General features: G+C 45.0%; 1 protein-coding gene across 1 annotated transcript in view; it reads left to right on the plus strand.

The window, feature by feature from the left end:
• Positions 1-23,467, plus strand: part of HIC2 (HIC ZBTB transcriptional repressor 2) — a 100,634-nt gene extending 77,167 nt beyond the window's left edge. The window contains exons 3-4 of the mRNA XM_034791338.1: positions 12,926-13,069; positions 20,692-23,467. Of these exons, the coding sequence (XP_034647229.1) occupies positions 20,728-22,428 (1,701 nt within the window). The 5' untranslated portion in view covers positions 12,926-13,069; positions 20,692-20,727 and the 3' untranslated portion in view covers positions 22,429-23,467. The remainder of the gene's footprint in view (positions 1-12,925; positions 13,070-20,691) is intronic.
• Positions 23,468-25,709: the final 2,242 nt, after the last annotated feature.

The following is a 25,709-nucleotide window of genomic DNA, read 5'->3' on the forward strand; positions in this document are numbered from 1 at the left end:
ATGGGGCTTTACTAGACTCTTTGAACTTAAAGTAGCACTAAAAAGTAAACTGCAAATACCCTCAAGGAAAGTAATGCCATGCCTGAATGTGTCACTCCTGGGAGAGAGAGAGCCTGTTTTACTTGCTTGGAATCCAGTGTCTCATGTGACAGCAAACATGTCAATGGACAAAACACCCCTTTGAGAAGACTGCAAATCCTCTGGAACACCAGAGCTTGTGCCCTTTGTGGGTTACTAACCCCCTTTCCCTGCTTCAGAAAATAAACTGAAATCTCAGTTGAAGTGCAACTGTAATGAAGTGCATCTGGATTGAAGAAAAAGCCCTGAGGGGGGAGGGAACTATAGAGCCCACCCTTATTTTCCTGGGGCTGTATTTGCATTAAGGTCTTTTGGCAAGTCCAGGCAGGAACACTAAATCACTTGAGCTGTTCGACTTGGTTTCAGAAGACTTGTTACCTACTGAATCGGCTGATACAATGCATGGCAGCCTTGCAGCAGATTCCAGCTGTAGCTTCAGGGCCATTCGGGAGAACCTCTGAATTCTCCATCTCACTGGGCTGTTGCATCATTTCAAGGAAGAGGCTAGACAAGCCAATAAATATCCTCACTGAGCTCCTGAAAGCAAAGAGAATTGTTTTTAAAAGTAAAGTGCATCCTGCATGGCTTGATCTTCATATCGCTTTAGCCTAAAACAAAATGGGGTGCTGGGGAGGAGACTTCCAGACCAAAGTGAGGTAGGGCTGCTGCCCCTCAGGAAAATCCCATGTTGCCCTTCGGGTGGAGATGCAGCTCATCCCTGCACAGGGAATCACATGCCTTTATTTAAATACCCATTTTTTCCCCTCCTTCTGGCTCTCCATCTCCACTATCGCCTTCTTCCTCCTATTGACAGGAATTCTCCATAGCTACTCTAAAAAAAGAGAGTTGCAAACTTCATGGAAAGGAGCCTTTCCCTTCCACAAGATGAAGAATGATCTAGTGATTAAAGATCTAGTGATTAAAGCATCAGACTGGGGCTTGGGAAACCTGGGTTCTGTTCTAGTCTCTGTCACTGACTTGAAGTATGACCTGGGGGGAAGTCACTGATTTCTCTGTGCCCTGTTTTCCTCAGCTGTAAAATGGGAGTAATACGCTCTCCCTCACAACCGTTTGTGAAAAGCTTTGAGATCTGGTATGGAAGGTGATGACAAAATTCAGTACTGTACTCTCATTGCTCAGGTAGCTGCCTGCTTTATTGTAATCAAAGAGTAACTCAGTTTACTGTGTCATGTAGGAGAAGAGACAATAAAATGGCCCCAATTTGTTGACAGAAGAAGTTGACACAGTTGGCATTCCCGGCTTGCTGTGTGTGTAAGGGTGGGCATACCAGTAAGTCCTGGTTTAATTCAGGGTTGGCATATGTTGGCAGAGTAGTTTGGGAAAAGCTTGCCCAGAGCCTGCCTGCACTAGGCCAGAGCTGTTACTCTTTCTCAAATATCAAACTTAAAAAAACAAACTCCTCTCTCTTACTTATGCTGCTTGCAGTGTCTCTGTTAGGTAGCCACCCCCGCCCCAAGAAACACCAGTGCACCTTAGTATGCAGGCTTTGATATCTCAGCATCTGACTGGGAAATGCTGTGAATACTTGATCTTAATCCTTCACTCCCACATGCTGACTTGAATCCAAGGGGAACTTTTGTGAATATTCTAATTATTTCAGTGTCGTTATAACCATCTTTTTTTTTTTTTTTTTTTTTTTTTTTAAACATTTCTTATCGGGCACAGTGTTCACCAGGTCTTTTATGCTGGATCTTTCAGATTCAGTGTCTCAGATGGGGAGGCAGAAAGGCATGTAATGGTTGTGCGCAGCAGGGGAAAGGAACCCTGCGGTGGTAAAGTACTTTTTGTTTTGTGGAGTTTTTTTCCTTCTAATTTATTTTTTTCCTTCAAACTATTTTTAAGATAATCTGTCACTGAGTTCTCCTATAATTTGACTCATTAAAAGAAAAATACTTTTTACCCTTTCTAGGAAAATAGCAATTAATTAAAAATAAAAGTCGAATAACTAACCATTTTCTTTTTTTAATTAGCAATGATCCAAGAAGGATGCATTGGGGCTAAGGTTTGAATTCAATGGTGCTGAATTCCAAATGGCTGAGATCCAGCAAGATCCACTGGGATTTTGGCCATGTTAAGTGGAGGATTTTGTAGTAGATTAGCATTCTCATGAGACTTTCCACCATCCTTGGCAAAAGTCTGGCATTTTCCTGTGAAATTTCAGCTGCCAGAACTGGAAAGAGGGATACTTACAGTTGTATTTGTTTTTGTTTTTTTAATTCAAACCAGGGAAAAAAGCATTAGGTATTGGTTTCAATTTGGAGATTTAAATATCTCGCTCACGCAAAATTATGGAGGTTTTAGATTTTCAGTTTTGTTTCTTAATTACAAGCAGTCCTAAATGTAAAATTCAGATCTGAATCTGAATGTTCTTCTCCCTAAAGTTCTAATGTTAGATAAGCCCATGTCTTTTTTTTTTTTTTCCTAAATCTTGTTTTATATCCTAAAATGGGAATACTATTCATCAGTTTTCTAAAATTTGTAGTATGTATAAACAATCACTGTGGGTGGGGATTTCAACAGCTCCTAAGTCACTTACAGGATGTCTTCACTGCAATTAGAGACCCACGCCGTGCCCGTGCCAGCTGACTCAGGCTGCAGGGCTGTTTAATCGTGGTGTAGACAAGATGTTTGGGCTGGGGTTGCAGCCCGAGCTCTGGGACCCTCCCACCTTACAGGGTTCTAGAGCCCCAGATCTGGACATCGACGTTGCAATTAAACAGCCCCTCAGCCTGAGCCCCGTGAGTCCAAGTCAGCTGGCACGGGCCAGCTATGGGTTTTTAATTGTAGTGTAGACATGCTCTTAAACTCCTTTGTAAATCTCAGCTTGTGTGTTTAGGCCCAATACAGGAATTTCTATTAAAACTACCTTAGTGATGGAGGGAATACAGAACTCCAAAGCTCTGTTTATTTCCTCCACTTTATTACTAAGACCACGTTTTTTAAAAAAAAAAAAAGACAATTTTCTTCTGAGAGACACCAAGCCTGCTGTCCAAGATCCCTTTGGCTCTACAGTTTCAGGAACCGAAGCTATCCATAAGCCCTGCTGTTAGCACTGTAGATGTTTCTGTGGCTATCAGTGATGTCTGTTCTTTGTATACCCGCTAAACCCAACAGACCTATGTTGAGTTCTCCCTGTTAGAAACTCCAGGAAGGGGTGTCGGAGAATCTCTTTGCTAAATAGTCAGGGCACAATCAGTGGGAGAGAGCAATAGCACTGAAAATAAAAATGCTAACAGTAAAACGTAGTAAAAAAAAAAAAATCACAAATTTAGACCAGTGTCTGTTTCAGGTTCTTGGGTGTATTCATTGAATTGCCTCCCAGTTAGAACAGGAGATGAGAATTCAACTCCTTTCCCAACATGTCACGACCAACCTCTGCATAGGATCCAGCGGTTGTGCCAAGACCCATTACCTGTTCAGAAATGAATATGTACAGTTGGGAATATCTCTGTGAGGGAGCCAGCATTCTCATATACAGCTGGGATGCATTAAACCAGACTGATGAAAAATTGGCTAAAAAAAGTTAGTGTTTTTTTTAAAAAGGAAATAACCCCTTTTGAAAGTGGAATGTTTCTCCAGGCTGCTCCCAGCCATCTAGGATTTCTTCCCTGTGTAAGATGACGAGGGGCCCAGTAAATACCTTGTTACAAAACTCCTATTGACTTCAGTGGGAGACCTGGATATGCAAGGACTAACTTTGTGAGAACTCAGAGATACGCGGACTCTTGGATACGGGTGTATTGTCGTTGTTACTCTAAGGTCTGCAGGAACAGTGGTATTAATAAGGAAGCTGAGGAGAAAAGCTTCTGAAAACATTAGCATCATAGTAGTCGGGCATGGAGAAGACCTACTACTAGTACATTATCTTCTCCTGTCGCAGGATGGACTAGATCCCTGTTGCAGGATGTATGTATGGTGAGGCGGTTTTTGCTATTCTGATTCTTTAAAATGGATGAACAGTTTATTTTATTTAAAAAAAGACTAACATATCTGATGAATTCTAGAGAAATCACCTTGAATACTGTATAGCTAGGGTAGTAGATTGATTAGGCAATCAACCAACCAAGGGTTAAAGACTGCTGGATTGCATCCGAGTATGGTTGTTTCCTACTTAGTGTGGTTAGGGTTCTTGGTTAGTGCGGTTTCTTCACCTGCTTGAGCCTCACCAGGTGTGTGTTTGAGGGAGCAAGGATGCAGAACTTGTGTTGATGCACCTGCACTGTGGCACAATGATGCTTGAATTTAAGTTAACCCACCTCAGTGGTAGGGTTGTATGTGGTTAAATGCTGTTCAGCCAAGGTCCTGCAAGTGATGGCAGTTAAGTACTGGGTACAGGTGTTGAGAATACACCATGCCAAGAGTGAAGTTTTAGTCCAAATATATTCTTCCAAAGAGCACATCAGCATCCCTTCTAGAGAGCTCTTTGATGCTGTTACTTTATTTTAGTGGGCTCAGATGGAAATGGCAGAGTGGTAACAATACTTTTTTTTCCCCCCGGTGTGTAACATCCATGTTGCTCGAGGAGGTGGTTGATAGAATTTGTTCTCTTTCACTGGCCCAGAGTCTGATCTGATGACTGTAAACGTGTTGGGAACAACTACTCCATTTAAACCAGTGCAACGGTTTCAGTCCAGCCTGCTGTTTTTACCACCCACCCCTTCAAGTGGGAAGGGGAGAGAGTTATAGGCAGTGACTCAGCAGTCTTTTATAGTTAAATAGCCTTTTAGTTCTTCACTCCTTCAGCAGCTTTTGAATACACCTATGTGAATTCTCCTCAGGAGTGCCTATGAAACCTGCAAGCCAAGAACTTGAACATGGCCCCACCTATTGCATGTTGTGAGAGCTTTCTTTGTCACAAAGACTGTGCGCGTTTGCACCTCTTGCTAGATTCAGCATTGTCATGGTTGATTCTCCAGTAGCTCCTGTTTCTTCCAGGGTTATCCTCTATAAATAGAATCTGCCTCACCTCTCTGCTCCCCAGCACCCTTGGGGGCAATTGCCAAATGAGGTTGTGCTAATATAGCTTAAAGAACTACGGGAATCTATTCTGTCCTCATATAAAATGTTCCTTGAGGCTTCTGTCCTTCAGCAAATTAATAGGCAGTTAAAGTAGCAGTTGCATAGGTGGTAACTGAAGATGAATGACTTTTGAAATACTTAACCCTGGGTATTCAGGCAGTTACTAACAAAACACCCATAGGTAATCCTGATAATGGGACTTTCCTAGTTGCCCCATTCTCATGGTTTGATTTGTTTTGTAACCCACAGAATGTACTTTAAATTAACTTAATAAAATTGTTATGACAATATACCTGCCCAGGTCAATATCTACTCGCTTGCCTTTATTATGGTGGTGATGATGGAAAATACTAATGGCGTCTCACTCACTTCTCTAGGAAACAAAAAATCGCACACCCCAAGCAAATAGAATTTTGCAAGGTGTGCTGTTAGATCTGCTTCAGATTATGCCACGTTGAATTCAATCAGTATTTGAAACTGGTGCCAGAACACGTAGGAGTGAAAACTCAGCGACGCAGGAAGGTGGGGAGCTAAAAGAGAGCCATGGGGGGTAGGAGGGCGGGGAACTCTTCATCACTGTGCTGTAGACTCTGGTTCTACCAACTCAGGCCAAGATTCTCATGGAGTAACAGCAAAATCTGGTTCTCCAAATTATATGAAGCAAGTGGTATGCTCAGCATGATATAAATGCCTAGACAGACACAGATGCTTTGTAAATGAATCATTAGTGGTACACAGGTGCAGACTGGCAAATTAGACTATACTGGATGAAGGGAAGAGAAATCTCCCATAGTATTTTTAATCCTCCCCATCACCGCTCTGTTAAAACATTAATCTCAACAGTGTCAATAAAAGCAGATGTCCAGCATAGGAAATCTTCCAAATCACCTCTAAAATAAAAACAGGGGTGCTTGTTAGAGTAAGTCAGCTGAGGGCAACCAGTATCTCTAGCAGTCCTACCAACAGCACAGATTAAGGTATGGAACAGCCATGTTTTTGCAATTTGACAGACAGCATCTCTGCTCCATGACGATTTATTATTTACTACTCCTTATTTGGTGCTCTGTAAAGTTTAAATAGTGCTTTACAAAGTAAGACATGTGCCCGGTCCTGAAGAATCTGTGGCCAGTTTAATCTTTCACTAGTTTTACTCTTTTGCCTTTTATTGGTGGGAGGGGGAGGACTTTCCAGGACAATAGTCTCTAGCAGCTCACTCAGAAGTGGAAACTTCTCTGAGGTGTAGAAATCTGTACAGGGCTGAGGAACCAGTTAGTACTTGGCAAACAATTCATAGTACAGAATGGCTGTTCGAGGTAACTGAGCGCCAAAGGCACCTCCTTCGTTTCTTGCTGAGGAGATGGATGACGACTTCACTGTTTAATGCATTACCTCACCACTAGCTGCACAGACATTTGGGTCTAGGCAAAAATTTCATACCTGTGATAACAAAATCTATTTCTTTGTACATTAAGCACACCCAACTTCAGTGCTCTCTGGTAGTCAGGACGTAGAAGTGTAATGACAACTTGGTCTAAGTTCTTATAGCTGCGCAAAATGTGCTCATATACCTTCTCCTCTCCTCAGCCCCTCCCATCACTGCCTTCTCACTGGGTTTTAGTACAGCTGCTGCAGCAATGGGTGCATGGGGTTATTGCACTGTCACGCTGTGCAGTCAGCTCTGTGTGGAATGCTCCTCTTTTGACACAACCAGCAAAGCTCACTGAGCCCAGGAGCTTCAGGGGAGGACACAAAATAAATGGGACTTGTGTGGCAGAGTCAGTCTCCAGTTCTGCCCCGTTCCCTCAGCACTCCGAGGCCTGGTTTAACAAACTTTATAACTCTCTTAATTCTCTACTGGCAATTGCAACAATGCAAGTGGTAGAGACAGTCACAGTCGGGCAAAGGAGAGTGCCAGAGATTGAGTGGGGCACTCCCTCCCACTCCAGGATCCAGGGTACGTCTACACTATGGGTGCTGCCGCAGCACAGCTGCAGCAGTGCTGCTGTAGTGCCCGCAGAGTAGGTGCTTCCTGCATTAACAGAACTGCTTTTTTTCTGTTGGTGTAGTTAATCCACCTCCCTGAGCAGCGGTACTTAAGTCAATGGAAGAATTCTTCCATTGATGTAGCTGTGTCTGCACCGGGAGCTAGTTTAGCTTAACAGTGGCTAACAGTGGTGCTCAGCGGTGTGAATTTTTCCCAGCCCCGAGCAATGTAGCTAGATTGATCTAAATTTTAAGTGCAGACCAGGTCTGAAAATCTAAAACCTGATTTTCCTCTCTTCTCTTGCCAACTAAACTCCGTAGCCACTGCTTCCTCCATCCTCCAAGCTGGCCAGCACACTGATGTCCAGCTCCTCTCTTATGACATTGGGAATGTTTGCTCCTTTCCCATCCCTGACCACCTCTTTATTTACTGTCACTGCTGGAGGGATAGTCATAGTTGGGTTCGCTGAGGGGTATGGCTTCACATTGGAACAGGTCTTCAGCAGAGTATTCAGAGCTGCTTACAGCAGCAGTGCATGTGCAGTGCCCACTTTCAAATCAGGTGAAACAATCATTAACACTGAGCAAAGAGTTAGTCTATAAATGATGGGTGGAAGATGCACCCCTAAGCAGCCTGTACATCTCAATGACCTAGAGCTCTGTGTCATTAGCTGTATCCTTGGCAGGATGCGGGGCTACACTGCTGTGTGTGGTCTTGGATTCTCTGGGGTTTACCAAGTTTCTCCTCTAGTGCCCTGTTGGAAAGGGAGTGAAGTAGGGGTTGGAAGAACGAATGATGGGATTGAAGAATGTAGTTCTCTTGGTTTGTAAGTTAGTTTGTGGCTGTAGAGTCTGGATGTTGATTTTATGTGATGCAGCATAGGGTCAGGCAGGCATCTTGCTGGTGCTGATGGTGGATTTGGTTGCCATTGTATGTGGCGCTTGGTTTGGCAATCACACTAGTTTTATGCAAAGGAAGATCATTAAAAGGGAAACCTGCCTGCCTGGAGGTTTTAGACTTCAGCTTTAACCCTATAACCCAAAGAGGAAATGTGCTTATTCTTGAAGCTCTAAAATAAAAGCATAGTAAATTCCATCCCTGTGAATGGGCGAAGAATCTCCTGGACTTCTTTACACCTCTCCTGAGTCACTTGCCAGCTTTGGCAGGGAGTTGTTCTATGCCCACTCGCCTAGCCTGCCATCCTAAGGTGAAACATGGCAAGCCAGGGCAGGTAGGGGAAACCTTGACCATTTGACTTGCTCTAGGCAAGAGTCCCTCCCTTGTGCCACCTCCTAGGACTAGAAGCCTTTTCTCATCCTATCCCGTGTCATCGTTGCAGTCCTTAAAGAGGCTACCGCTTGAGGATTAGCTCTTGTCCTATGAATTAACCAATGAAAGTCTTTGAAAGGTCTAGGACATCCAGATAAATCTTAAAGGAAGAACTCTGTATATCAAGGCCCAAAGCTAACTGGCTGTAAGAAGCTAGATGAATTTTGCATACATAAGAACGGCCATAATGCGTCAGACCAAAGGTCCATCTAGCCCAGTATCCTGTCTTCAGACCATGGGCAATGCCAGGTGCCCCAGAGGGAATGAACAGTCAGAACAGGTAATCATCAAGTGATTCATCCCCTGTCGCCCATTCCCAGCTTCTGGCAAAGGGACCTGGCTGGTAGGTGCGTTAGAGGTGTCTTTTGCTTGTGTGTGCTGGGTCTGCTTAAGGATATGGACATCTTTCTGAAATAAGAGGCGGTGTCAGATGACTGCTTGGCTTTAGGGCTGCCTTTGTCTGGTGGGGTTTTGTCGAAATGCAGGTTTTGGTGAGCTTGTTCAGCCAGTTGTGAGTTGCAGGAGTGTCAGCGTCTGTTGCTTGCTACCTGCTCCTCCTGTCTCTTGTGGTTTTTGTTTCATGGTTCTGCTACATCCCTGGAGTCCATCATGCTTGGCAAATATCACAAGGGTTTCACTGCTCTGTGGTTGCTGGTTCATGTGGGCAGCAGTAGACAAACGTGTTCTGTACAAGATTTCTGCTTAGGGATGGGCAGCATAGGCAGAGACCAGTGGGAAGCTTGGCCTCAGTGTGAAGTAGGAGGCTCCACCAGTGGGAAATGTATCTTTATTTAAACAGTTCTGTGTTGTTTCTATTAGCAGTTTTTCCCTTACAGCAGAAATCACTGAGGAGAGCTTCTTGCTTCACAGTAGTGAGTAGCAAATTGCTGTAATCTGTGTGTAAATCTGCATTTGGGCTGCTGTCTCACTCCAGATTCCAGAAATGCTTTAATGCCTTGCTCAGCACCCCCCTCCTAAACTGGGTATCTCCACATGCTTCACAGAGTTAGTGTTGGCACATGCAGCCACCATTATGTACTCAAGAGGTAAAGGTTCCAGTTCACGGGTGCTGAAACCCTTGTGCCTAAGCGAATACAGACACTCTGTTTAAACACAGCTTGGACTTTTCACACTGGCAGTGGTCTGTTTTTTAAATCGGTTCTGCACTGCTGATCCTGGTCCAGTGTAAACTGGGTCAGTAAGAGAGTAAATGCTTAAATTTCGCCTCTTTGATGAAATCTTATCAATAAACAATTTGGCCTGTTTTGACAGCTATAATCTTAATACAAAAGGAATGTTATTTCAGCATAAAAATGACTTAGTTATGAAACTGTAAGGATACAAGTGGTATTGGTTCAGCTTTCCATATATTTTGGGCCTGAACCCAGCAGACATCCAGGCAGAATGAAGAACCTTCTCTCTGCATTCGGTATCCTCTCCAGGGAGGAGCTTTATAGCTGCAAGGCCAGTGGTCCTCACTTACTATCAATCCCTTTTAAGGAAATTCATTATAGTGAAAGTGTCTTGCAGTTTGATTTTTCTGGGGCATGGAAATGATAGCCAGGATTATAACTTACTTGAGAAGTGCTATCAGATCATTAACTCCCAGCTGGACAGGCACACAAGGCAGGCAAAAAGAATTAGAGCTGTGCAAATGTATAATATTTTGCTCCCTAATGGGGGAGACGAACCTCATTGCTGAGAGTCCTGTGAAACTAGGCAAGGTTTCTAGTCCATGAGTACCTATGAAGCTAGGCAGGGGTTTTATTTCCTCTTGGACAAGCTTTGTAGTTTGTAATTTCTACTTTTGCTGAGAAAGTTATGAAATATCAATGCAGTCCCTCATAAAAACTATGCCTGACAAGCCAGGTAGGCCTGAGCCCAAATCAAATGCCCTCTGGGAACTTTCCAACCATCCTTCCTCTTCCTGAGTTTTACCTTGTCCTCCTTTAAAGTCTACCCCCCCTCCCCCGAATCTTTCGGGCGGGGAGGGAGGTGTACAGGAATGTCCACAGGCTTCCAGGCAGACCAATAGTAGGAGGGATGCTGGGAGACAGTGTGCTCCTAACCCAAGAGGAGCTGGGGAAGGGAAAGAGTGTTTGCCATGTTCTGCCCTTGAGCTCCTGGTTTATCAGGCCCAGACACACATTGTGTAACTGTGGTCATTTGACGACAAAATTTACAGCACTAGAAGTGCTTTGCGGGTTCTTCTCCTATTTGAGGCAAAATTTAGTTATAATTACTTCCCTGATTTCACAAGTGGTATATACCACTTTGACAAACAGCCCTATAAAGGGACCCATATTTAATGTCTCATCCAAAGGATTATCCATCTCAGTAATCCTTCTTTATTTGATTATGGTAACTCCGAGGGAGGAGGCTCTGCGGTTGTAGGAATTGCACTAAATTTCACAAGCCTGGAGCACCTGTGTAACAGTCACTTAAAACAGGGAAGACTCATCATTTTTTCTTGTAGGCAGGAAAGGGTGGTTCTGAATGATACAGTTCAATGTATAACAACATTCAGCTGCAGCACTGCAGTGTAGATGCTTCCTGCAACGATGGAAGGGGTTTTTCTCTGTGAGGCAGTAGCTAGTCAATGGAAGAATTCTTCTGTCCACCTAGCTGGGTCTACAATGGGGAGTAGGTTGAGCAATCTGTGTCACCCAGGACATGACATTTTCACAGCCCTTGACGCTGTTGTTCGATTGACCTAAGTTTTAGGTGGGGACCACGATGTAGTTTGCCATTAGTCGGTTTAATCCTCAATCACCTGAGACACAGTGAAAGTCCTAAATCGCCCGAGAGCTCCATTATCATTGTGGTACACTGAGGCCTGGTCTACACTTAAAAATTAGATCAGCAGAGCTACATCACACACAGGGCTGTGAACATTTTTGTGCCATGATCACTGTAGTTAGGTTGATCTAATCCCTGTGTAAACAAAGCTACCTGCTGCCTCTTGGAGAGACTGATTAACTAGGTAGATGGAAAAGCCTCTTCCGTCAGTGCAAGAAGCATCTACACTATGGCACTACCGCGGGATAGCTGCAGCACCATAGCTATGCCACTGTAGTGCCTGTGCGGTAGGCATGCCCTGAGGTGCTGTCTTGGAATAATGGACTCTTTCCCCTTTTATATATAACTGGGTCCACAGGAAACCAGATTGGCTTAATGCGATGGCAGCACTATGACAGAGGATTTCAAGGTAGGGCAATGGCAGCTTTTGAAAGTGCTGCTTCAATAGCCATGCAAAAAGCATTGTGTAGAGCAGGAGCCGGCAAACTTTTTGGTCTGAGGACCACATCGGGTTTCCAAAATTGTATGGAGGGCCGGTAAGGGGAGGCTGTGCCTCCACAAACAGCCAGGAGTGGCCCAGCCAACGCCCCCTATCTGACCCCTCCCCTGGCTTCTTGCCTCCTGACAGCCCCCCCGGGACTACTGCTCCATCCCACCCCTCCCTGCCCCTGTCCCATGACCACCCCCAGACCCCTCCCCACCCCTGACTGCCCCCCGCTGCCCCATCCAACCTCTCCTCTCATTCCTGACTGCCCCCGGGACCTCTGCCCCATCCAACCACCCCTCTCATTCCTGACTGCCCCCGGGACCTCTGCCCCCTGCTGCCCCATCCAACCCCCCCTCTCCTTCCTGACTGCCCCTCCAGGACCCCTGCCCCCATGTTCCCTGCCCTCTGACCGTCCCAACCCCTATCCACACCCCCGCCCCCTGACCACCACCCCGAACTCCCCTGCCCTCTATCCAATTCCCCCTGCCCCCTTACCGCACTGCCTGGAGCACCGGTGGCTGGCGGCGCTACAGCCACGCCGCCCAGAGCACCAGGACAGGCAGCCGCGTCGCCCGGCTGGAGCCAGCCACGCCACGGCGCAGCACAGAGCACCGGGTCAGGTCGCGGCTCTGCAGCTGAGCTGCCCCAGGAGCTCACAGCCCTGCTGCCCAGAGCATTGCGCCGGCAGTGGGGCGAGCTGAGGCTGCGGAGGAGGGGGAACAGCAGGGGAGGGGCTGGGGGCTAGCCTCCCAGGCCAGGAGCTCAGGGGCCGGGCAGGAGGTTCCCACGGGCTGTAGTTTGCCTACCTCTGGTGTAGAGTATGGGACTCTGAAGATTGTGGCATGAAGCTTTTAACTATGTAGAAGCATTTCTAAATCGCCAATCACTGTAGTATCTAGTTGCTAGATATCCTTCAAGGGGCAAAATGAGGCGATGAAGGTGTCTTACGGACAGCTATTTCCTGGCAAGCATTTCCGTGTTCCCATCTGAAGCTCTTTTGGGTTCTTGTAGTTCTGAGAAAGGAGCTTGCCAGGGAAGGGGATCCAAGACGTTTGCAAGGGTTTCCCCATAATGTTTGCACATCCCTGCTCTGTGCAGCTCAACAATCTGAGAGGGGGTTAATAGAAGCAGTTGTTGTCTTTGAATTAGGTGGCCGTTTGAAATGTACATTTCAATTTTGATTGCAGTTTTTTAATTGCATTTAACAGCGTCCCTGCTGGTTCTTCATTCAGCATCTGTGCAGCCACGTTCTATTGATGGCCTGTTGTGATTTCAATGGAACATCATGGGATGTACCTGGCACGTCAGGCAGCACTGGATGGAGGTGCCCTTAGTCCAATGTACCTGGCATGGTAAGCGGCAACCAAGTGGTTAACCTGCATTCTAATGCTCATAGTTTCAACACATAACAAGGTGCCCCTGCTTTGCTGCAGCTTTACGCAGACCTGATGTCCCTTTGTTTTCCTGGTATTGTCAACACCTACTAGCCTTAAGGAATCCCTGCATTCTTCACCCTCTTGAGTTTTTCTGCCCTGTGTGCAGTTTGCTACGCATCAGGTATCTGGCACTGCTTGTTCTCTTTTGGGCAGGGGGACAAGGTGCTGCAGGAATCCTCACACCTTTTTTGCTTTTCCGCTTTTCACATGTTGAGAACAGAAGCCAGGGGGCCCTAGCTGCTGAGCTTGTTTTGCCCTAGTGCTTCATGTCCAGACATCCCAGCACAGGCTACCAAACCAAAAGATGCTTGTATCAAAAACCAAGCAGAACAGATTCTGCAGCAGTTCTGAGGCATTTGCTTTAGTCCGCAGAGACTCCCTTTCTTTTTGAGAGCAGTTCTGCACGGTACTGATTTCAACACAGCAGCCCAAGTGTGGCTCACGTTAGTTTCTCAACATCTTACCCTACTGTTTGACAAGATATCACAATCCTCCCTTCTCTCCCCCATCCCCATTCCTACCGCTTCAACTGCGCAGCCTGTTTCTACTGTGCGTGCTGCTCGGCCCCTGCTGTGCACGCCTCTGTCCTAGCATTGCTTGCAGGGCTAATCTGAACTATATTGAGATGAAGTGTGAGACTCCCTCTCTGTGAACACCATGGTGCTGCGGCCAGTCTCCCACCTGGATCTCCTGGTGTTTCACCCCTTCCACCTACAGCTCTTGCTTATCTTTTTTTTTTTTTTTTTTTTTTTTTTTTTAAAGAGAGAGAATGAAACGGAGCACTTCATTGACACTGCTTCCAGCTCCAGCGCTTTGACTGTGTTCAGGAGATGGGAGGCTGCCATTTGTGATAGCACTGTCAGCACATCCCTAGGGCTGGCTTTGACTGTTTTAGAGCTGAACCCAGGCCCCCTGCCTGTGTTTAATTAGGTGGCATTTGCAGCTCCCCAGGGGAACCTGTGAGGCACCACCAGTCTGCAGGGAGGTGAGCATCCATGAGAGCCCATGTTTCCTATGCCTCGTCCCAAAAACCTCAATGAAATGAACATGCGGGGAGTCATCCCGCTGTGCAGATGGTCGTGGGATGAAGGGAGCATTAGAGTAGGAATACATCCTGATAAAGCACTTTTTCACCCAAGCCTCTCGCAAATAGCTAAGTGTTCTCACCCCCATTTTACAGATGGGGAAGCTAAAGCGGGGAGAAGTGAAGTGACTTGCCCACAGGAATTTGGTGGCAGTTGGACACAGAGTGCATTCTTCTAACTGGTAAAGGCTAGAGGGACCCAAATAAATTGGTGGAAGAAGAAAGCAGAACAGGGAATAAACTTCCCTCTTTTGTTTATTTTTCATGTTCACTGGCGTGCACAGAGCTGCTGGGGACAGCAGGCAGTCAAGGAGAATACCACCTTTTCCTTTGTATATTAAAATGTGCATGGTAGGCCAAAGATTAATAGCATCTAATTTGATACATAGTTTCTAATCTCCACTTGTTAGATTTTATCAATAGTAGAGTTATTTCAATAAACAGCTTCTCAGTTTCTAGTCTCTCTCCCACCTACAAATTCTCTAAATGAAACGACTGATTCGTTAGGTCTGCTTTGGAACGATTCTTGCTTCACTGGTGTTCCTTTTAAAATATAAACACTGTCTAACACTCCAGTCTGAAACTCAGCAGTGAAATCAAATAGTGTCTCCTGCCATAGGTTGCAAAGATAGCTACAGTCTTAGGGCAGGTCTACACTAACCCCCCAATTCGAACTAAGGTATGCAACTTCAGCTACGTGAATAACGTAGCTGAAGTTCGAAGTACCTTAGTTCGAACTTACCTCAGTCCACACGCGGCAGGCAGGCTCCCCCGTCGACTTCACGTACTCCTCTCACCGAGCTGGAGTACCGCAGTCGACGGTGAGCACTTCCGGGTTTGACTTATCTCGTCCAGACAAGACGCGATAAGTCGAACCCAGAAGTTCGATTTGCTTTGCCGCCGAACTACCGGGTAAGTGTAGACCTACCCTTAGTTTCTTTGGGATTTGCTTTGGGGGATCGGTGTAATTATCTTTTTTTATGGTCCTTAAACAATCCTAAAGCACTGCAGTGGCATTTTGTATTTCATCCTAAGTAGTTATTTTTGGTTACTGTTTTTATGTGTTTTGACAGTCTAATTTTAACCAATTTCCTTTCCAGAGTCTTGATGGTAAATGGAGAGAGGATTAAGTTGTTCTCACTTTGTAATAAAGCAGCAAAGCTCTTAGAGCACGTGGTATGTTCTACACTGTATTCAATGCCCATCAGACCAGAATATGCCCTAGTTTGGCTTTGGGCCACTGATTTAATACATTGATTATCAATTCTCACAAGCATCCAGTTCCTTAGGCAATATTGCTTATGAAGACACTGTCAGCTCCTAGTTAGCGTAGCTTTATTTTAACGATATTCATTGTGTGTAATATCTTCTTGGAAGCATAACATTTCTGTTCTCTCCCACTTTTCCATTAGCTAGATGCTGGCTGTGGGCGAATTCCCTGTAATGCTAAGACTCCATTTTGTTTCCTTCCTTTATTGTGCATCAGACTCCTTGATGAGGTTCATACCTCTGGAAATGGTGCATGCTAAGTGGTTGTTGTTACTGCAGGGTCACTGAAACTGGGCAGGAGCCTTCCTTTATATCTGAGTAATCTCTACTACTGTGTGACGAACACACTTCTAGTCCTGTTTGGTCCTACACTGTATTCAAAGGACACTCCATTGCGTTTGAACACAAATGTCAGTAATAAGTCTCCTAGTCAGCAAAGAGAGTCTGCCATGTTTTTAAATATCTTTCTTAATGGAAAAGCATCTGAAATCCCTCTGTGCCCATGCTACTCCTGGAATGGAACAAGTTTTGCTTTTTATTTCCTTCCCCTAGAACAGAGCCAGGCTTCTTTCAGTGGGCCAAAAACAACCTTGGTGTTTGTGATGCTCCACAGTTGTTGGTTTTGGCTTTTTCAGGAATCTCTCTTGAGCATGATACAGTTGTAATGCTTTAAGATCCTGTCCCCTTTCAGAGCTATGATACAGGTGCACAAGGTATTTATTATAAAATTGTAATGTTCACCATTTATTTGGAATGCTGTGGTATTTTTTTTGTATTGTATCTATGCTGTTACTTACTGTTTGGGAGCATCCTAGGGATTATGTGTAGTCTCCTAAATGCTGTGGATTGCTGAATAATTCCTGCGCCCATTTAGTGAACAAGAAGGTGCACGCTCTCAAGGTGCATCCCTGTTTAGTAGGTGTTTGGAGTTGGTCAGTTCTGGACCAATGTCTGTAATGGATTTATGATGATTTGCTCAGCGCTTCAGAAGATGCAAATAAAGGCCAGGTCTACACTACAAATATCTGCTGGCATAGCTTTGTCAGTCAGGGGTGTGAAGAGGTGTGATCTGTGACCGACATAGCTGTGCCACCTGCTTTTGCTGGTAAAGTTTATTTTGCTTGTGGGGGCTGGAATAAGCGGTGTCCACACCAGGAGCATTTGCCAGTATAGCAAAATAGATTATAGCTATACTGGCAAAGCGCTCCTAGACCTGGCCTGGGACACTGCTGCTCCATTGAGTTCACTACACTGTTGTTGCAAAATCAACAGGAATCTCTAGTCTGGGGAACTCTTAATCCGTTAGATTGCATTGGAGTGCCTGGAGTTGAAAATTGACTACTGGTTTTAAAATCTTCTGCCCAATCTCTGCTACTCCATGGCTGCTTTAGAAAGCTCACTGTTTTTCATGAGCCCTACAAAATAACAACGTGTGGTAGTAGTTACTTAATACTTGTGATGCTGATGCACAAAGACACATAAGGAAAACTGAAGCACTGTAATAAGAGACGTCATTAAAGAACACACACCATGCTAAAAAAGCTAAAGAAGACAGGCTGAGGAAGGAAGGTCACAGACGTATTTTCAGAAATCGTAAACAAGAGTTAAAATGTAAAACTTCCTTCCTCTTCTCCCTCCTCCTCCTCCCCCCCCCCCCAAGGTACTGCATTAGAGCTTTCTCTCTGCAAAGCCTTATATCAAACAGGCATTTGCAATTCAGGCATACTGCATGTTCTGGACATCACTATTTCCAAGTGACACAAACTGTGAAATAAGTTGGGTTTTAGTTCAGTAACCTACTAAATTTCTCATTTGTCTGGCTAGGCAAGACCTATTGTTGTCTCTCATTTCCCTTCCCACATATCTCCTTTATAGAACAGCTTAAAATCACTCTCTCTCTTTGCGGGGTGGGGTGTTATGTGCACATTAGAACAACAATCATACTGTTAGTGAGAACAATGCAACTAGCTGACCATTTGCTCTGATTGAACAATAGGTATTTATTTATATGTAGGTGTTGGGTTTAGTTATGTTGTAAGTAACATTTTTCTCCCCTTCCCTATCCATATGGCTCGATGACACAGAAGTTAGTCATATTTTACATGACTAGATGATAAATGTGGGTATCTGGTGCCTTTGTGTGCTGCTGTCTCTTCCTCTTAATCAGGAGTTCCGGAAACAAGCCATGAAAACCAGACAAATTGGATGTGTGCTGTGACTCTCCAGTATGGCTAATTACAGCATGCATAGTTTTTTAAAGTGCTTGTCACTATCAAATAGTGGAGATCCTAGTCTCCTAGGGCTTTCATGCAGCTAGTGTGTGCTTCCCTACCAGACACAAATGCCATATGGGGAGGGGAGAAGAAATGAATAATTACTATTTTGCTCAGGCTTGCATTTTATTCTTTGTCCTCCACCCTTTCTAGCATCCACCCGTCTCTGGGAACAGTGTTAAACTTCTGCACATTAGAGGCCGGATTCACCAGTAAGCTCTGGCTGCCTTGTGTCGCTGAGACAGCACAGAAGAGCCAGAGTGTACCGGTGAATGTAGCCCTCGGTTTTTAAATTTAAATAAAAAGTATGTGTGCGCGAGCACTAATTTGCATTGGCTTATATTTGGAAGGTTTTTCTATACAGCCATAAGAGCTAGAAACTCAGGTATCCAGCGAAAGCTTGCATGGCACAGAAATTGATGACGCAGGCCACTCTTGCCAGGGAACCCTTACCATTCATCACTGGCTAGTGGAAGAATGGATTTTTTTTTCAAGCCTCGAGATTGACAACATCATTCAATATTTCTTTATCCTGAGTACGTGAGACTTTACCCAGAGGGATAAGGTGGGTCTGAATGTGGTAATGGGAAGCACAAGTAATAAAAAATATTAACTGGTAACTAACTTACTGATCTTAAAAAGAGAAAGTTTAACCCCTTCACAGCTACCAGAATGTTGCTACATTCCCAGCCTATTTCCTTGGAGAAAACCATTTGAATGATAGGACAGCTAAAGTGGGAGAGAAGCTTGTAATGCTGAAAGAGACCTAGTGGAAGCAAATTTTCAATACAATTCTGGATTGCATGTGAGTATGGAGGGAACTAGAAAGATGGAGACAAATGGGAGGGAGAATATTTTGGAGTATTCTAAAGGAGTTGTCAGCACATTGGAACCTTCAGACTTTGCCCACCCTGTTTCCCTTCTTTTCCTTTAGAAATCCAAGGGCTGGTTTACATGCCATTCCTGTACTGCTTTACCTAGATTGATCTGAAACTGGTATTGTTCAATTGGTACAGCTCCTAGTGTGGCCACAGTTATATCAGTGCAAAGGTACTTAAAGTTATAGTAATAAGCCTTTATACCAATATAACTGTTTGTGTGTCAAGTGTAAGGGTTATACTGATTTAACAATATCAGTATAAAATCACAGCATTAACTGAAATAGTTAAATTGGTACAAAAACTGTGTGGAACAGGCCCAAATCAGAGATGGTTAAAAGCATGAACACGCTCTGGCAGATGCTATATATCCAAGAGAACCCAGCCAGTGTTCTTATGGCCTCCAAATGCTCTGCTTAATTCTCTGTTCTCACTTCTCATGTTGCTTACAGCTGATTTTTGGAGGCCAGTCCTCATATTCAATGACTTCAATATGAACTCTCCCTGGGTAAGAGCTTCATATTGAAGATGATAGTGGTTTTATTCCAGATCTGGGTCAAAAGTTAATTGGAATTAATTCTTGAGGTTCACCAGAGGGAGAAGAATGGAGGATAATCTACAAACTAATTAACCAAGGTCTAGAGAGTGTGTTGACGTGGTGTATGTTTGGTGTTTAATAGAGATCAGTGAATTTAAGCAACCATTTATAATGCGAAAAATCACAAACTTTTTTTTTTTTTTTTTTTTTTTAAGAGGAAATTTACATTTCTATTTGGAGGAAGGTCATTAACTCCAGGCTGGTTACCCAAAACTCGTTTGTCTGGGAGGGAAAAGGTACTTTTTAAAATAGATGTCAGGGAAATGCCTCCACAGAATTTGAATGCTGAGATCAGTGAAGTACGGGGCTGGATTTTGCATGTATGAAATCCAGCTAATGAACTATAAAAGGAATTGGAAATCCAAATACAATGCGCATAATAGAGGGTTAGTGTCAAGTATTCCATGTAATACCCAGGAAATCCACAAATGTAATTGATCTTGATGTTCCCCCTGCCATGCATTTCAAAAGATAAAATAGTGCTTGGAAAGCTAGTGGATTTTTATGATGTTTAAAAGTCCAGATATATTAGTGCTCTGTGTGTGTATAATAAAAATATGCAATATATGGATAGAAAAGGTGTTTGTGGTCTTCAATCTCACCATCATTCAGGGGACAGAATGAGAAAAAGGAAACAGTGTCATGAGATAGGCGATTCATCTGTTTAAACAAAACCCTTATGTACTATTTCATTTTTCTTTCTTTTCTTTAATCCAAGAAAATAATTTAAAGTTATTGAGAGCTTTTTTTAGCAGTGGTAACAAGAACATTTAGCATTTTAAAGAACTTTAATAATGCTAATTAATTTGGAGCCCTGGTTTTGTCGTCCTTGTCATCATGGGGACCAGGATGTGGATTTGAATGGGAGGGGGGTCAAACTCACATTTTATACTCTTAAAAGTTCCCTCTCTCCCCTCCCCCCGATTTCCCACCTCAATGTAATTAAATTGCATTGCATATGGAATAAATTGCTGCATGTAATATTTTTAACTCCAAAGACACAAACTGCATATTTAAAGCAATGAAAGCTGCTGCTTATGATAAATATTTTACATGTTTCAAGTATACAAATAATGGTGAAACAGCTTGCTTTTTTCCCCCCATTCCCCCCACCCCCTTAAAGGAGTTCAAGCAGAAGAAAAAACAAACTGCAAACTAACCATTGCTTCCCTGCTGATGCCTTTGGATAGGTAGTTTCAGCCTATCATGATTGTTTAAAAATATATATATTTTAAAAACCCTGAGGCTTTAGCATGAGAAATGTTTCTCCCTGTATTCATAGCAGGCGCACAGCTTGCAGTGCTGGAATGCACCCAGAACTCCTTAGTCAGTGTCAAACCTAGTATTAAACAGCAGTCTGTTAAACCAGTCTATTAAACACAGGTTTGTCCAAGTGGAAATGGTGGGCTCACAGACCTTATTCTCTTGTCTTGCAGGTGGTGAAGAGAAGGTGAAAGGAAGAGAAGGTGGAGATGGAACTGCCAAATCATGCCAAACAACTGCTACTGCAGCTGAACCAGCAACGAGCCAAAGGTTTCCTCTGTGATGTGATTATTGTGGTAGAAAATGCCCTGTTTCGTGCCCACAAGAACATCCTGGCAGCCAGCAGCATGTATTTCAAATCCCTCGTCCTGCATGACAACCTGATTAACTTAGACACGGACATGGTGAACCCCACCGTGTTCCGACAGATCTTGGACTTTATTTATACTGGGAAGCTCTTAACGACTGACCAGCCCGGTGAACAGAACTTTAATGCTCTCCTCACCGCAGCAAGCTACCTCCAACTGCACGACCTGGCAGCTCTCTGCAGGAAGAAACTGAAGCGGAATGGGAGGTCTTTCGCTGGCAGGGCCGGCGGCCCCAGTGTTGGGAGACCCCCCAGGAGTCAGAGGCTTTCTACCACTTCAGTCATCCAAACTCGTTATTCAGGGTCAACTGAGGGCACGAAGGGCTCGCACTCAAAAGAGCTGCCAAAGGGAAAGGTCTCTGACGATGAGATCTTCATCAGCAGCTCTAACCAAGAGAACTCTCACTCCTTAAGCCGGGGAGCCAGCAAGAACGGTGGCAGTGCAAATGGAAGCAGCGGCGACCAGGAGCTCGGCCTCGACCTGTCCAAAAAAAGCCCGTCGCTCCCCACGGCAGCCTCCCAGGACGACACGCAGCACAGCGAAAGCCAGCACGGCTCTCCCCAATCTGCCTCAGCCCCCGCAGCCAACAGTGCCTCATCATTCGACGAGTCTGCAGCCGGAGCCCCCCAGAGCGCAGCAGACAGCAGCGAGCCCATGGAGATGGACATGAACGAGGAGAGCCACTCCCTGGTGGAGAGCGGCCAGCGCAAGAGCCTCCGGCACTCGGCGCGCAAGAAGGAGTGGATCAAGAAAGACAATGCTTTTGACCGGAAAGAGGGGGGCAAAGGTGGCGAGGAAGGCGAGGGGCTGCCCAATGGCATCCTGGTGGGTCCCTTGTCCAAGTCGGCTGAGCGGAACCTGAGCAACGCCTATGGCCCGGAGCAGGCGTTCCAGTGCAAAGAGGAGATAGAAAACGGCAAGGAGATGAGCGATGACAGCGGACAAAGCGAGTGTGAGAGCGGGGGGCACACCAGCGCCAACTACGTCTACCGGCAGGAGGGGTTTGAGCCTGTGGCCTACGGTGACAACCTGTATGTCTGCATCCCCTGCGGCAAGGGCTTTCCCAGCTCCGAGCAGCTCAATGCCCACGTGGAGACGCACACCGAGGAAGACCTCTACATCAAGGAGGAAGGCACGTACGGTGGCAAGGAGGAAGCTGAAGATTTGTCCAACCCTAACCAGCCCTACGCTGCAGAATCCCGGCCCTTTAAGTGTTCAGTATGCGAGAAGAGCTACAAGGATCCAGCCACTCTGCGGCAGCATGAGAAGACTCACTGGCTGACACGGCCCTTCCCTTGCAACATCTGCGGCAAGATGTTCACACAGCGGGGCACCATGACACGGCACATGCGCAGCCATTTAGGGCTCAAGCCCTTTGCTTGCGAGGAATGCGGGATGCGCTTTACCCGGCAGTACCGACTGACAGAGCATATGCGTGTCCACTCAGGAGAAAAACCCTACGAATGTCAACTGTGTGGTGGAAAATTCACCCAGCAGCGCAATCTGATCAGCCACCTGCGAATGCATACCTCTCCCACATAAGCCAAAGACTCCAGAATGAGCTTCGAGCCCATCCGCAGTGATTTACCTTTCTGTAGACTTGCTGCTTAAGAGGGCAACTCCCCTCCTCTGTTCAGTCATGGGCGGCCTAAACAAACGTAGCTTTAAGATTTTTTTTTTTTTTTTTTTATAAAAAAGAAACATAGGTCCACAGCCAAGCTGATGCCCTTCTCAAATCATTCCCCAGCCCTCCCTTTCTAAATCTCAGTGGTGTGGCAAGAAATGCCATCTATTTTTGTGGGTGTTGACTTAGCCTCTCTTTTGATCCCTCTACCCAGGTAGCAGGAGTGAGGTCTCCTGCCTGTTGGATGGTAAGTGGGAATGGGGAGAGAAATTCCATCTGATCAACTAGGGCTGTACCAACTCTTTTTATTTCCCCCCTCTCTTCCTTGGCACTCCTGTAGTGCTTTATAGACATTGATCAAGTGTTATTTCCTGCACTAACAAAAAGTGCAAGTGGAACGTGTCATCCACTGGCTACTCTGTGGGCTTTGCCTTTCCTTTTGCGTTCATGTTACATTACTAATGTCCCTACAACCAGATTCAATAAGGGCATTTCTTGCCACTCCTTAAAAAAATGAACCCCATTTTCTAACAGCCCAAGTGGCTACAAAACCACAAAGCATTGCTTTTGCTGTACCCAGTGCAGAAGCTGTGGACTGACTGTAACAGGGTTGGTAGCCCATTTAAATTCTGTGGGAAGCAGTGATGGGAGTTGTCATCCTTCCCCATGAGGTGGAGATGGCTAAAGCAGTCTACCTAGGTGTGTGCCAAGTAGTATTTCAGTTAAGGAAATGGCAACACATTTTTTTTTCTTTTGGGTTTAGTCTTTAATCTTGGCATACCTAACCACATGCCTCACCCCTCCTCTCCACCTCTGCAGCCTTACCCATGACTGAACAGGGGTGTGGATGCCCTGGAAATTTCTTTCAGTGAGCAGGGGGTAGTCTTTACTTTTCTAGTAGTTTCGTATGAATATTCTTTGCTTAGAGGTACTTGTTTTATTAAAGGAAAAACCATTGTAATGTTTATGTGAATGTTTGAACTGGAAGGTCTGAGGTTAATTCTTGGGGTGGGTGGGGTAGGGAAAGGGTTTGATGTAGGCTGGACTTGCTACAAGTTACTTAGGTACTTTTTTTTTTTTTTTTTTTTTTTTTTGTGTGTGTGTGTGTATGTTTTTAGCTTTCCTCCCTCACTAAAGAGCGAGTCTGTGTGAACAGACCCGTTACCTTTGCTACCTCTTGAATTCATGAGAACAATAAGATGGTTAGTGAAAGATTAGGCAGGTATTTTTTTCTTTTATTGTAAGTAAATGTATAAAGTAGAAGCTAAATTAAAATTAAGGGATTTTTTTACCACCCCGTCCTTCCATCAAAAGTCAGCTAGAAAAATATTAAAGCAAAGCTCGGCCAAAGACAAAAATGTATTAAGCCAGAGACCCCAGTGGATAGATGCTTAGAATGGTTCACTCAGCAAACTCCTGGCTTTTTGTAGTCACTTTTAGATAAAAGAAAGGAAACTTCTTAGAGCTTTTGGGCCCTTTCCAGCTTTGTTTATTGAACCTGGATGCTATGGAAAAAAGGTCCCCTCATCCTCCATTCTTCCAGTACATCTGGGTCAGTGTGTAAACACCTGGCAGGACAGAGGGTGAGGGGAGTAGCAGCCTATAATTTACTAGAATCCAGAGTGCAATATGATGGGGAGGAGGGGGAAAAAAAAAACCAAAGTGTTTCATATCCTCCCTTTTAGAAAATTGCTCACACACACACACAAAATGAAAAAAGCAACAAAATGTTTTTGCAACATCTGCCTAAGACATCACAGCCAACAGCTGCTATTGGTTTAGGAGAGAAGACAGAGAGTTTAGCCTGCCGATTCTTGGCCCCTTGACTTTGTTGGCGTGCCCTTGTGGAAAGCTATGGCTTATTTCAAGCCTCCCATGACTGGTGGAGTGTGGTGGTAAAAATTCACAGCCAGTAGAATCATCCCTTCTGAACTGAGTAAGGTTTACACCCTTCCCTCCTGGCTCAAAACCATTGTCCTCCCTATCCATTGGGTTCACTGAACCCTGCCTGGCTTGTTTTCAAAACAAAATTTTTTTTTTTTTTAAGTTTAGACCAAAAATAGACAAGTGAGCACGTTCAATTAAAACAAAGACATATAAGCTTCATTTTGACTAGTGTTTTTCTGTTAAGGTAGAGTAGTCCATGAGAAGTTTATTGGGTCATTTGAATGAACTGAGGAAACTGGAATCCAGGCTCCATGCAATAGACAAACCCCAAACCTTGCTGAGCCTTGGCCTGGTGTCCTATTCCAGAGAACACACTTGCCCCCACTCTTTTGCCCTCCCCACACTGCCATGGTTTTTCTAGTGCCATTGTCTTGTTGCTCCTAGACTCTGTCAGTGAGAGTCATGGGGCAGCCATGGGGAGAATGGATCTCTTGATCCATGTGCTGAGATGCGCTGTTCTTTAGTGTCTAGCATTTCCATGTTTAAAAAAAATAAAAATCTTCCTCTGAGCCCTTGCCAAACCCTCCTGAGAAAGTCCCTTGAAACATTTGAATAGTGAAGGCCTCATCTATCAGCCTTCTCCTCAGAGAAGCCTTTAGCTGGGCCAAGGAACACCAGTGCAAGATTAGCATCTAGGCTTATTTTTTTTTATCCCTCTTTCCGCTTTTGCCCCTCCCTCTAAAAGCCCTAAAGCTGAATTGAATCCCGTATGGGTTTAGAGTGCAGCCAGAGCAGAGTTCCCATTGCCGCTGGCTGGCTAAGAAACCACCGAGTCCAGAGTTTCAAAATGATTTTTCAGCTCTGTTGTTCAGGAACACACAGCTGTCGATGGGGCTTTGCTTCTTGCTTTGTGGGGCGTTCCCTCCCTCCCCTCCCCACCCCCCGCTTGTGGTGCTACAGTGAATGTCTCCATTCCGTGCTGCATATTCCTGAGGTGCATCTGCGACACGCTTCTATCCTCTCTCACGTGTCAGTGATGGGACTGGCCAGGCTATGAATTACTAGAGCAAAGCTGGTAATGGGAAGAGGGGCGGGGGGGGGGGGGGGGGGGGGGGGGCAGAATCCAGCTTTAGGAAACTAGCTCAAGCTGTGACTGAGCCAAGACATGGAATGCAGAGAGCATGAAGACCAGAGCTAGGCCCTATTATTGAGCAGATACCCCACTCCCCCCTTGTTTGATTAGACTTACAGGTGTGTGTGGGTGTTTTTGTTGTTTTCCTCCTTGATTTGTTTCTTAAGCCTTGAGAATCAT

Source organism: Trachemys scripta, chromosome 15 (assembly GCF_013100865.1).
Source record: "Trachemys scripta elegans isolate TJP31775 chromosome 15, CAS_Tse_1.0, whole genome shotgun sequence".
In the NCBI taxonomy this organism is placed as follows: Eukaryota; Metazoa; Chordata; order Testudines; family Emydidae; genus Trachemys; species Trachemys scripta.